The 13,913-nt window shown below is 49.2% G+C and overlaps 1 protein-coding gene across 6 annotated transcripts in view; it reads right to left on the reverse strand.

The window, feature by feature from the left end:
* The window catches only part of CYFIP1 (cytoplasmic FMR1 interacting protein 1), a 111,616-nt gene that overhangs the window by 39,220 nt on the left and 58,483 nt on the right, over positions 1-13,913 (reverse strand). For 2 of the 6 annotated variants that reach the window (XM_055363296.2, XM_031007410.3), the window contains exons 14-21: positions 9,840-10,006; positions 8,935-9,082; positions 7,622-7,775; positions 5,873-6,029; positions 3,328-3,424; positions 1,896-1,972; positions 1,679-1,787; positions 351-470 (exon numbers count right to left, since the gene is read on the reverse strand). In XM_055363296.2, coding sequence (XP_055219271.1) covers positions 351-470; positions 1,679-1,787; positions 1,896-1,972; positions 3,328-3,424; positions 5,873-6,029; positions 7,622-7,775; positions 8,935-9,082; positions 9,840-10,006 — 1,029 coding nt within the window. Of the gene's footprint in view, positions 1-350; positions 471-1,678; positions 1,788-1,895; positions 1,973-3,327; positions 3,425-5,872; positions 6,030-7,621; positions 8,175-8,934; positions 9,083-9,839; positions 10,007-13,913 lie in introns of all 6 variants that reach the window. The other 4 variants (XM_055363297.2, XM_055363298.2, XM_055363295.2 and 1 more) reach the window with 2 other exon arrangements.

Below are 13,913 nucleotides of genomic sequence, written 5' to 3' on the forward strand. Positions count from 1 at the left end.
ATCTCCTAGCTCATTAATACTAAAATGTAAACACGTTATTAAGTGGTGTGCTACCTTTTGCCGTAGTTGGCGATTTTTTCAAGATTGGGGTTATGTGTTCGTTAAGTCAATTTAGCATTGTGAACACTGAGTGTAGGCTTGGTATAGGCCACGCCCGATGAGTGCATCTCTTTTATTATCTATACAAGAGGCTTGGTATAGGCCACGCCCAGTGAGTGCATCTCTTTTATTATCTATACAAGAGGCTTGGTATAGGCCACGCCCGATGAGTGCATCTCTTTTATCATCTATACAAGAACTGGACCTACCCTTAATCCAATTTATCAATAGGGCAAAGTGAAATTACTTACAACTATGGAGGTCAAATCTTCACTTTCAAATCGTCCAATCGCCAGTTCCAGGGACTTATACATGGCTGCTGAGACGCGCTGGGTGATCAGACGATTGAGGTCTATTGACCTGCCGAGGAGCTGGCGTACACAGGGAAGGATGGCAGGGAAAGAGTGGCCATGAGCAGCTCGAAAACAACAAACGCCTCACCAGAGACCCTGGAGAAGCTGGTCTGTCAATAATGACACCCTTTACAACCACGTTCAAGACCCATCTCCCCGCATACATGGCAGCCTGTGTGTGTCTTTTTACAGGTGTTATGACGATAAATAAAATTACTCCATCTCTATTTCAGCCTACTAGGAACATATCCATACTTCAGTGTTGTTCTAACAACATAAAAATATGACAAAGCCCTGGTGAAAATGTCCAAAAATGTGCATGGTGATTATTGGTGTATAGAGAGTAGAATTAAATGCAATTTTTTTTACAGTTTTCCATATTTTACTAACTAGTTTTGTGTGTGTAATGTAACATCACTTTTAATTTTTAATTTTTTTTCTTTTTTTAATGTTTGTGGGTACGCAGTAAGTGTACATATTTATGGGGTACATGAGATGTTTTGATACAGGCATGCAATGTGTATCTTTTTTTAAAAGCTGTAAAAAAGAAGCACTGTATATCTTTAAATTCTTCCTGCTGGCCAGGAGAAAGTTTTCTCTGATACTCTGAGCTGATGAGTGCTTCTCACCTTCATTCTTTTTAAGCTCTGGCTTTTGGGCTCCTGGAGAAGGGTTGACCCCTCCGGGCTATGCCTGCCCCCAGGAGCCGCAGGGCAGATACAGAATGCTGCAGGTGTTCCCTGTGTGTGAGGTGACCCAATAGAAACGGTGTGTCTTTCAATGCCTAACAATTTATAAGGACGTTCACAGTCACAAGGCATGCTGATATCTAAACCTAGCTAGCTATAAGAAATCTCAATCATTTTTTTTTTCTTTTTTTTGAGACGGAGTCTCGCTCACTCTGTCGCCCAGGCTGGAGTGCAGTGGTGCAATCTCAGCTCACTGCAAGCTCCACTTCCCAGGTTCAGGCGATTCTCTTGCCTCAGCATCCCAGAGCAGCTGGGACTACAGGAACCCACCAACACGCCCAGCTAATTTTTGTATTTTTAGTAGAGATGGGGTTTCGCTATGTTGGCCAGGCTGGTCTTGAACTCCTCACCTCAGGTGATCCGCCCACCTTGGCCTCCCAGTGTTGGGATTACAGGCGTGAGCCACCGCACCCAGCCGAAAACCCAGTCTTTTCAATGCACGCTCTACGTCCCCACCACAGCCCGGCCCCAGCTCACCTGCACGTGCCTCTGCTTCAGCAGCGTCTCGTAGCGGTTAGACGGCGGGAGGTGGATCGTGGCTCCCTGATTCTTGCATTCTGATCGTAACCGTTTATCAAGAAGCAAACTAGTGTAGAAGGAAGACAGAAAGTTTTTCATACGCCATAAATTGTAATGGTAATGTCAGATCAAATTACGAAACGTTTTGTATCAAAATCACACACCAGATACTCACCTTCCTGCCATAACCTTATAATAGGCAAATATCTGGTCTGCTAGTTTGTAAACAAATTGGTCAAAACATAGATTCACCTGAAGAAAACGAAAGCACACGTTACAGTTTCATTCCCTAAAGCAAGATCAAATAACAAGGCGAAAAACAAACTGTTAAGGCAACTAACTGAGGCTCTTTTATTTTTTTGAGACGGAGTCTTGCTCTGTTGCCCAGGCTGGAGCGCAGTAGTGCGATCTTGGCTCACTGCAATCTCTGCCTCAAGTGATTCTCCTGCCTCAGCCTCCTGAGTAGCTGGGATTATAGGTGCTCGCCACCATTAGCCTGGTGTGGTGGCACGTGCCTGTGGTCCTGGCTACTCGGGAGGCTAAGCACAAGAATCGCTTGAACTCACACCACTGCACTCCAGCCTCGGCGACAGAGCAAGACTCCACCTCAAAAAAGAAAAATAAAGAAAGTAGCAATAATCTTACTGTCCAACAACAGCACACTAAATAAACTGCAGTGTGGCCAGAAGTGACTACCACACTGCCACAGAAAACTAGGCTAGAACCAATCTTACTGAGGGAGAAAAATATTCCTATTCTCTGAAATGCAAGAGAGAATCAACAAGGCTCTCTTCACTGTGTGCAGTGACCACGAGGAGCTACTGTGCATTGCAGGTGGGTTCCCGCCCTGGGGCAGCTCCGCCTACTGTGCACTCCAGGAGGCACCACTGAGGGCCTTCCCTGGAGCAAAGCAGCTGTTCTGGGTGTGAGATTGGTCAGGAGGTACCCTCAAAAGACCCTTACTTGCAGATGGGATTCGCACTATCTCCTGGAACTGTGAGGAGAATACCTGTGCTTCGTGGCAAGTGGGACCCAGGACCCATCTGCCCAGCAGACAGGGCCAAGAAGGGCGTCTCTGCCCTCCTCCCATCCTGCAGGGCCGGGGACCTGTGACATCTCCCTGAAGCACCATTTTCAAGTGGTCTTTGTGAGAAGGCAGAGGAGATGATGTGTAGAATAAGGTTCATCTCCTTAAATGTGCATACACTAACCTGAGAATTCCACCTGTGGGAATTTGTCCTATAGAAGTCATGCGATGCAAATAAAAAACATGCCAGGGAGTGCAGCAGAGTGCTATTTATAAAATCCAAAACCAAAAAAATAGAGAAATAAAACAGGAGTTGCTTCAGTTGAACATCAAAGATCATGTTCATAACCAAAAACAGATGAGGACGCAGACACCGCAGTGACACACGGTCAAGTGAAAAAGCGCATCCTGCACTTATCGTGGGAGCATATCCACAGAGGAAGGGCTTGCTCCCACATGCTTGCTTCGTGGTTTATACTGTCTTATATTTTAAAGAAAGTTTAATACTTGGGAGAAAACAAAAAGAGAAAGCAGATTTAATTGAAGGAAATGAACAGAAATGGAGCTGCAGGGGCCTCACCTCGGCCTCAATTTCGTCGTAGAGGAACTGCTTGTTGAACCTGGTGAGCGCGTAGTGGGCGCTGTCATTGTACAGGTCCAGGGAGTAGAGCACGTACCTGCAGAGGACAGCAGCAGTGTGACCAGCAGCCTCTGCCACTCACTCGCAGCTCTGACAGCCTTGCCCCACCTCAGAAACTCAACTCCATTTTCCACCTCTCACGTAAGGAAAAACAATTTTCACATCAAACAGCAGTCCTCCTGTGAAAGCCCGTGCTGGCTGTGCCTGAGGTGGCCGCCACACCCACCAGGCTGCGAGGACGCTTGGGGACAGCAGACGCTCACTGAAGGCCACACACGGACAAGGGCCTCCACCTGCCTGCATCTTCTCACTTAGCAGACTTTAAAATATTTCACTACAAGTACATAGGATTTTTAACAAAAGAAAATTGGGTTATTTTCTTATTTCAAGAATGAACTCCAAGGGCCAGGCTTGGTGGTTCATGCCTGTAATCCCAGCACTTTGTGGGGCTGAGGTGGGCAGATCACTTGAGGTGAGGAGTTCAAGACCAGCCTGGGCAATATGGCAAGACACTGTCTCTAACAAAACTACAAAAAACTATCTGGGCATGGTGGCGCACGCCTGTAGTCCCAGCTACTTGGGAGGCTGAGGTACAAGGATCACTTGAGCCTGAGAGGTTGAGGCTGCAGTGAGCCGAGATTGTGCCACTACACTCTAACCTGTGTGACAGAGTGAGACCCTGTCCAAAAAAAATGATAGAGAATGAACTCCAGCACTTTAGGTGGATGAGGCAGGAAGATAACATGAGGCCAGGAGTTTGAGACCAGGCTGGACAACATAGCAAGACCCCATCTCCATGAAACACAAAACAATTAGCCAGGTGTGGTGGCGCATGCCTATAGTCCCAGCTACCCAGGAGGCTGAGGCAGGAGGATCACCTGAGCCTGGGAGGTTGAAGCTGCAGTGAGCTGTCTTTGCACCACTGCACTCCAGCCTGGGCAATAGAGCAAGACGTTGTCTCTGTTGGGGGAAAAAAAAAAAAAAGAATGAACTGACTGGAAAAGAACAAAGGTGGACTGGGCGCGGTGACTCATGCCTGTAATCCCAGCACTTTGGAAGGCCAAGGTGGGCAGATCACTTGAGGTCAGGAGTTCGAGACCAGCCTGGCTAACATGATGAAACTCATCTCTATTAAAAATACAAAAATTAGCCGGGCGTGGTGGTGGGTGCCTGTAGTCCCAGCTACTTGGGATGCTGAGGCCAGAGAATTGCTTGAACCCAGGAGGCATTGGTTGCAATAAGCTGAGATTGTGCCACTGCACTCCAGCCTGGGTAACAGAGCAAGGCTCTGTCTCAAAAAAAAAAAAAAAAAAAAAAAAAAAAAAAGAAAGAAAAAAAAGAAAAAATTACACCAACGGAAGTACATAGACAGCATTAAAAAAAAAAAAAAGAACAAAGGTGAAGGTCCTGGATCCCACAGCTCACCAGGAGCATGTCCAGCATGGGCCCATGGTTGAAGGCCCGTCTCCCACTACCTCATGTCTGGACAAAGGCCATGGCCAGGGCCAAGGAGGCCCATGCCTGAAGGAGGCCTCCAAGCTGGTTCCAGCTCCTCATGCCACCCCAATGCTGTGCAACGAGCCATCAGAGGCCCTGCCCACACAACTGGCATGGCCATGCCACAGCCACAGAGAGTGGAAGGTGACTGCCCTTACCATCTCCTGGGCACCACAAGGGATGTGTGAGGACTGACACACAAGGAACTCAGGGGCTTCCCACTCATGGTGCTCAGAAGACAGACCGGCTGGGCGGCTCCCCAGTCGCTCACCATGAGACACACCCTTTTCCAAACACTTTCCCTTCCATGAACTTTATATTTTGAAAGACTGACCCTTCCATCTAGGTCCACAGTCCTGATCCCCAAAACAAAGCTGTTCAATCAATACTTCCTTTCCCCACTTCATCTGGGTCAGAGGCTGTGTCACACAAAAGGCCAAGCCACAGGGCTCCCGCAAGGCAGCTCCCGGGCATGGCCACCTCACAGGGCCTGCACTATGAAGGCCTGGGGAAGGTCCAGGTTCATCCATCTCCCTGGTCCAGGCTGAGTCCCCGGGCCCCAGCCAGCACCCATGCAAAGTAGGAACGTGACTGGTTCTAGTGCCTGAGCTCTCAATTCCAGTCTGACACCAAGAAACTGGTTAGTTACTTGTATTAATCTCTAAAGCTTTACCCCAGGAAACATGATTTCTTTTTTTTTTTTTTTGGAGACGGGGTCTTGCTACGTGGCCAGGCTGGAATGCAGTGGTGCAATCCATAGCTCAATGCAGCCACAAATTTCTGTGGTAAAGCAATCCTCCCGCATCAGCCACCACACCAGGCTAAGTTTTCTCATTTTTGTAGAGACTGGGGTCTTGCTATTTTGCCCAGGCCCAGAAACGTGATTTCAAATACAATACTAAAAACAGTCCCGGTCTCTCTGCCACCTCCTCTGAGGACCCCTGGTCACCAGACGCAAAGGCTGGAGACAGGCCCGCAGGACACGCACTCCATCATCGACGCCTCCTTGGTCTCCAGGATGTGGTCCGTCAGGATCCAGGGCATCGACATCTCAATGGGGAACTGGATCCTCCTGCCCATGGTCAGCTCCAGGAAGAACTCTCGGAACCACAGCTGCGAAAGGTCACAGCACTGCTGCAGCGTTTCTGGGAGGGTTCAAACAACACCATGTTATCTCCCGCAAGCAAAAAATACCTTTAGCAGAGATGACACAAGGGCTGTGTGCCAGGTGCCTGCTCCTCCTCGCTCAGCCCCAAGCCATGCAGCATGGACATGAGTGGGGAGGGGTCACCAGGGCCTTGCACTAGGGACAGGACCAGCTGGGCATAGCTGCAGGTAAAGCCACCTCATCAACCCTGTGAGCCCTTCAGTGGGATCCAGGGGGAAAGTGTCTTTTTTTTTTTTTTTGAGACAGAGTCTATCTCACTCTGTCACCCAGGCTGGAGGTCAGTGGCGCGACCATAGCTTACTGCAGCCTTCAACTCCTGGGCTCAAGTGATCCTCCTGCCTCAGCCTCCCAAGTAGCTGAGAACACAGGCACGTGCCACCAACTGATTTTGTATTTTTTATAGAGATGGGGGTCTCGCCATGTTGCCCAGGCTGGTCTCAAACTCCCGAATTCAAGTGATTCTCCTGCCTTGGCTTCCCAAAGTGTTAGGATTAACAGGTATGAGCTACTGTGTTTTACCTAAAAATGTTCTTCTCAAAAGGAGACATAAAAACAGGACTTCTGGCTGGGCACAGTGGCTCACGTCTGTAATCCTAGCACTTTGGGAGGCCGAGGCGGGTGGATCACAAGGTCAGGAGTTTGAGACCAGCCTGGCCAACATGGTAAAACCCCATCTCTACTAAAAATACAAAAATTAGCCAGGTGCAGTGGTGAGCACCTGTAATCCCAGCTACTTGGGAGGCTGAGGGAGGAGAATCTCTTGAACCTGGGAGGCGGAGCTTGCAGTGAGCCGAGATCGCCCCACTGTACTCTAGCCTGGGTGACAGAGCAAGACTTCGTCTCAACAAAAAACAAAACAAAAAAACAGGACTTCTTCACTTTCACTTAGGATAAAAACCAATGTCCAGGCTGCAGCATTAGAGGCACACTCAGGGAGGTCTGTCTAACGCAAAAATGAGACAGATTAAAAGAGCCCACACTCGAACTCCGTCCTTTCATGGAGTTAACAGCAAAAGTGGTACTATTTCCTCCAATACCTGCAGCACCCCAGCCAAGACAGCAGGGATCCTGTTCTGAGCAAGAGGTGGACACGGAGGACTCGATGAGAACACGGGACAGACACACGGAGGGCAGAGAGCGCACCCACCGGTGGCCGGTCAAGGTGGCCGGGTGTCACCCAGGATGGGCTTGCCTGGCACAGGGCACCCGCCACCTTCCCCCCACATCATGGTCTGCAAGGGCCATTTCTGGTATTTATCAATGCCTGTGTCTCAACTCAGGCACCAGATTACATTCGCCTGTTTCCAACCCCGCATGGGTTGAAAAGATTTTCTGTTCATGTCGCAGGGCCAGCCCAGGCTCCTCAGCTTATACCCTTGTAGGGACCACGCCCTGTGGAGCGAGCTCAGGCCAGGGACGTACAGCCACCGCCACAGAGGGCAGGACGAGTCACCGTCTGGGTGCACCAAGGGACGGGGCAGGGGGTGGTCAGGCGGGCGGAAGCATTCTAGACGGTGTTAGTGGTGTTAGGACATGCCAGGCCGGATGCTGCTCAGCAGTATCTCTTACCACTGAAATTTATCAAGTGAGTGTAGAAGAATGACTCTCGATGAAATTTTTCTATGTCCAATATGGTGGGCCCCTCAAGGCTACTTCTCAAGGTTTTCTTGGAACCACTTTTGTCTGCAATGAGGGACTCTAGCATGGTTCTCACCATGTAAAGCTGGATTATCCAAGGAAACATTTGTGGGGGAGAAAATATACATGGTACATTAGTTATGCCAAACTCAAAAAGCCCATGAGAGAAGGACTGCTCCGCTACGCCCTGGCCGGGAGGGCCCCGCACCAGCTCCCCGAGGGGTCTGGGTGCCTGTCTACACGGCCACGTTGCTGCTGCTTCGGGGAAAGAACAACTTGTAGCGGAGCAGTTCGCCTCCGTGCCATAAACGTCAAGAGAAACAAATGATGTCTTACCACCAAAGGTTAAAAGGGGTAGGTAGGTGCACGACTGCCTCAGAAACGTGTTAACCGCATGCAAGAGCCTCTCCATGCCCAGAGACTTGAGCTGCCTGAGCAGCTCGGCAGAGCCCAAGGACTCGGCCATGGTGCGCACCAGGTAGAGCTAGACACGGACAGACAGGAGGGAGAGGCAGGAGAGAGACGTTAGTCACTCGACACACACACACCCCAGGCAGGGACACGGGACGCACGCAGAGGGAGGCAGGGAGGGTGGCCGGCACCACGCACAGGCCGAGGGCCGTCCCCCTGACCCTCCTGCAGAGCCAGCAGTGTGCATTGCTGGTGACTTTCCAGAAGAGTGGCAGAAGAGATTAAAAGCCTCCAGCAGAGATGAGGGAGAAGACCAGACCCAGGACGGAGGACAGACGCAGAGGTGTGGATTAAACCGGGTGTGAAAGTCGTGAGAAGCACCTAGGGGAGGCCTGAACACACCAGGAGAGAGGACAGTGGGCAGCTTAGGACCATGACACACGCAAGCAGCACCTCACAGTTTCCCACGCCCCATCTACGGTCATTTGCAGACCCATCGTAAAAATTATACAGACATTCAAACACCCATCAAGAAACACAGAATGAATACAGACACGTGGACTTGTGCCCACATTTTTGGGATGGGAGTTGAAATGGAGTCAGACTCCTTTTTAGTGCACATGACACATCTGACAATCAAGGCACGTCTCCGCACGCTCCCAACTCACTTGGGTGGGAAACAGAGGAGCAGCAGAAACCACAGGCGCCGCTTTCTCTGCCTGAGCAGGCAGCGAGGACCTCATTTAACCCGGGCCTCACCAGCCCCACCCGCTCACAGCTCAGGGTGGGTCCCCCCAGGGAGAGGGTGCAGGCGGGGCTCAAGGGACGAGAACCTGAGTGCTGGAGGGTCCCACGGCGCGGCGTGGCACTTTTATGTCGAAGCCGCTCTTGGGGTCCTTCTCGCCCCGCAAGGCTGGGTCATTGAAGGGCTCATGCCCCGTCTCCCAGTCACACACGGTCTTCCTGATGGCCTGCAGGACACTGAACACCCCACCAAGTGATCAGCAAGGCCCAGAGGCCGAGACCTCCAGCCTCACAATCACACCATCTCCTCACCCAACTACCAGGCTCTCAGAACAGCCCCCATGAAAATACAAATTCCTCTGGGGGCCGCGGAGGGATGTTGTAACGGACTAGCTCAACAGGAAAGTTAAAAAAGGAGCGTGCCTTCTGGAGAGTATTACTACCCCCAGAAGACTGCCCTGAGCTCCAGTTCACATCTGTTAGCCCAGGGCAGCAGTGAGGTGGCTCTGAGTCACGCTGTGGGCAGGGAGAGGGCAGAACACAGCCTCCGCCCGGAGCAGAGCTGGGCCCCGCCTGCCCGCAGCTGGCTGTCCCCAGTAACCAACAGGAATGTGAAGTCACCCACATGACCAGAGCCTGGCCATGTCTCTCGACTGGTTTGGAACACAGCCTCATCACCAACAGGGCTCCACCGTGCAGAGACCCCCATAAGGCACCATGCATGAACCACAGGCACCACGAGCCTGGGATAAATGCACCTTGTCCCGGGGTCCTCAGACTCCCTAGACACTTGGCAGCTGACTTACTGTCCGTTGTTTGGGTTAATAATTGGACCCATGCATTACTTTTAGAGGTAATTCACCAAGAGCGCATCTGAAGGTTGAAGATAAATATATTGAAATCATTTTTGAGAATTTAACGCTCCTGTTGTTTGAATCCAAGTTCATCCGAGGACGTGTGGGCACAGCGGGCACAGGGCGTGGGGAAGGCTGACCTCTGGATGACGTTCTTCTTCTTCTTGATGGCCTGCCGCAGCGGCTCCCTAAGGGTCACCTGGGAGAAGTCCTGCAGTGCGGCATAGACGGTGTGCCGGATGGCGTGGTTGAACACGCTCTCCATCCTGCCCATCAGCACCTGCAGGCCTTTGATCATGGCGATCACCTGCGGGGGACACAGCAACAGGGACGGCCCTTCTTAGGGACGGCACCAAGCCTCCTCTGCCTGGCACATGCCGGGGGCTGCTCCTCCTCGCCCACAGCACCTCTCTTACGCCCTCCCGCGTTCGTGCCCTGCAGCTGCCCTGCCCCAAAACGTCTTCTCCAAAGCCGTAGTCAATGGAACTGTGCCCGCATCTGACTCCCCATCAGACCATGAGCACCTGGAGGACAGGGATGCATCTGACTCGAAACACACATGCATCCACCCCGGCACACCCTCCTGTGATGGAATTCAAATGGGAAAGAAGAAAAAGACTCAGGAAAGCAGGCATGATATTACTAGAAAAAGAAGTTACAAGAGGTTGTAGTCCAAATCCCATATTGTTCACAACAAAGGCGCACTGAACTACCATTCACAGAAAAAGCCTGGAAGACTCTGATGGAACATAATTACATGACAAAGAGCTTCCAAAGGAATTCCTGGGACAGAAAAATGGTGCCAGGGCTCATTATTTCCGTTTCCAGCCAGTAATTTTGTCATGACAGTGTGCTTTATTACTTTCTGAATAAACAATTGAAGGGCACAAACCAAGCATGACCTTTACAATTGCATGAGCTTTCTTACGGCTTTTGCAGTTTATAAATATTTCTACAGCCAACTTCATGATAGCTATGTGAGACCTAGAAATCTCTCTGAAAGCAGCAAGTGAGGCAGAGCAAGACACACTTACCCCAAGTCCACCCTGCCGTGTGGACGTCTGACATATAAGACACCAAAGTGGAACATTTAATAGCACCAGTGAAACATAATTCACTTCTTTTTATTTTTTAACTAGAACGCTGTACCTAAGACTAATACATTTGGGAAAATCTTAACAACCCTTCTTTGGCCAGGCACGGTGGCTCACACCCATAATCCTGGCACTTTGGGAGGCTGAGGCAGGAGAATCACTTGAGACCAGAGTTCAAGATCAGCCTGAACAAAATGGCCAGACCCCATCTCTACAAAAAATTTAAAAATTAGCCAGGTGTGGTGGCATGAGCCTATAGTCCCAGCTACTCAGGAGGCTAAGCCAGGAGGATCACTTGAGCCTAGGAGTTCGAGGCTGCAGTGAGCCATGACTATGCCACTGCCCTCCAGCCTGGGTGACAGAGCGAGACCCTGTCTCAAAACAAAACAAAACAAAAACCCTACTTCAACATCTGAAAATGGTCTTCAGTCCACAGTAATAAAAAAACAAAAAACAAACAAACTAAAAAAACCTTTTGAAATTAAGTATTTGACAGATTCAAAATTAAGGCAGCTTTTTTTTTTTTTTGAGACAGGGTCTACACTCTGTTGCCCAGACTGGAGTGCAGTGGCATGACCATAGCTCACTGCAGCCTTGAACTCCCAGGGTCAATCGATCCTCCTGCCTCAGCCTCCTGGGTAACTAGTTCTATAAGCATGCACTACCATGCTTGGCTAAGCATCTTCCTACTTTTATTAAATCTGTTGGTTTGAAGTTCACTTAGCAAGAACACAAATGTGTTTCCCCAAGGCTTCACACAGTCTCCCTCTATCACTTTCTGGTTTTATTCACACCTTTTGAGTTCCTCATTATGGCTTTATAAACAGCCTGATTCATGGGTAAATGTAGACGTGTCTGACAAGTACTTGAAACATGGCTTACATGATTTTGGTGCTTTTCTTTTTCATGAAATTTTCAGGTGGAAAAGTTGACAGTCTGCTTTTAATTCATCCTTCTATAATGTAAAGAATTTCCAAATAGACTGCTTTCATGTAAGACTCATGGTCTATATGCAATTAAAATAATGAAAATTTTAGAAAGGAAAAAGTCTGGAAGAAAACGCACCCAGCTGCTCGGGGCCATCTCTGTGATGGCGCCGCAGGCACTGTGCCTTCCTAATGCCATGCTTGTGTTTTCAGCATGCTTACTTTGGAAAACTGATGATTTTATGTTGTTTTTCCAATCAACAAAAAAGAAAAGTTCTATTTAAAAAACCAAACGAGGAAAAACCCATTTAAGTGAACATAACAATCCTACATATTCACTTACAGGAAGAAGGAAAAGGCAAGTTAACAGCAAACTGAGAGCTTTAGATGCATGCATTAGAAAACTAAAAAGGATAAAAATCATAATACTTATCAAACATTCATCACTAATTTATAGAAAACAGCAAAATAAACCCCCCCAAAATAGAAGAAAAATAACTAAAAGCACCCGGGCGCAGTGGCTCATGCCTGTAATCCCAGTATTTTGGGAGGCCGAGGCGGGCGGATCACAAGGTCAGGAGTTCGAGACCAGCCTGGCCAATATGGTGAAACCCCGTCTCTACTAAAAATACAAAAATTAGCCTGGTGTGGTGGTGCACACCTGTAGTCCCAGCTACTTGGGAGGCTAAGGCAGGAGAACTGCTTGAAACTGGGAGGTGGAGGTTGCAGTGAGCTGAGATGGCGTCACTACACTCCAGCCTGGGTGACACAGCGAGACTCTGTCTCAAAAATAAATAAATAAACAAATAAATAAATGCAACAATTAATGAAACAGAAAACAAGTGTATAATCAAGGGTGATCAACAAAGACAAAGCTGTTCAGTAAATAAATAGTAAAACTGACAAATGCTCAGCAAGAATAACAAAGAAAAAAAAGACAGAGAAGCAGGCCAGGCGCGGTAGCTCACGCCTGTAATCCCAGCACTTTGGGAGGTCAAGGAGGGCGGATCACTTGAGGTCAGGAGTTCAAGACCAGCCAGGCCAACATTGGTGAAACCCTGTATCTACTAAAAATACAAAAATTGGCCAGAAGTAGCCTGAACCCGGGAGGTGAAGGTTGCAGTAAGCTAAGATTGTGCCACTGCACTCTAGCCTGGGCAACACGCGAGACTCTGTCTCAAAAAAAAAAAAAAAGAGACAGAAGCACGAGTTACCAGCATTAAGAATGAAAAAGGGGACATTAGCAGTTTATAGACAGATTAAGAGATTATGAAAAAATACTGTCATAGGATAGACAGAGGTCAATGGGATAGGATTAAGAGTCCAGAAGTTAACTTACAATTGATTTTCAACAGGGTACCAAAACAATGCGATGGGGAAAGATCATCTTTTCAACAAATAGTACTGACAACTGTATATGCACATGCGAGAGAATCAAGGTGGACCCTTGTGCAGGAAAGGGTTAACTCATCAGGCTAGGGAGAATGAAACTCCGCACATCCCCAAGAAAGGCCCATCTTCAGGACTGGCTGAAGTCATCCCAGGAACCAGCTCTGAACCTTGGGAGTGTCCTGCCTAGAGAGTATGTTTTTGTGTGCCTGGGGCCCCGGGCCTACTGCTGTACCAGTCTGATCGGTCTCTGCTAACAAGGTGACTAACAGTGACCTCCTGTGTGTGTTTTGAGGACCTAGAGTCTGAGTAGCCAAGGTCAGCCACGTGACTGGCCCCCAGTAAAAACCCAGGACCCCAAGGCTCTGGGGAGCTGCCCTGGTGAGCCACATTTTGCGTGTGCTGTCACACATCATCGCTGGGAGAAATAAGCACATCCCGTGCAATTCCACTAGCAGGCACAGCTGGAAGTTTACACCTGTCTTCTCTGGACTCCACTCTTGTGCCTTTTCCCTTTGCTGATCTGACTCTGTCTTTTGGCTGCAAGGAGTCATAACCTTCAGTGCAACAACTACCAAGCCCTGTGAGTCCTCCCAGCCAGTCAGGTGGATGGAGGGTGGTCTGGAGGGCCCCTGACACAACCTTGTCACACGCTGTATAAAAATCCACTCAAAATGGATCATATATTTAAATTAGGTTTAAGTTAGGAGCTAAAACTATAAAACTTTTAGAAGAGGCTGGGCGTGGCGGCTCATGCCTGTAATCCTACCACTTTGGGAGGCAAAGGCGGGTGGATCACCTGAGG

Source organism: Gorilla gorilla, chromosome 16 (genome assembly GCF_029281585.2).
Source record: "Gorilla gorilla gorilla isolate KB3781 chromosome 16, NHGRI_mGorGor1-v2.1_pri, whole genome shotgun sequence".
Lineage (NCBI taxonomy): Eukaryota > Metazoa > Chordata > Mammalia > Primates > Hominidae > Gorilla > Gorilla gorilla.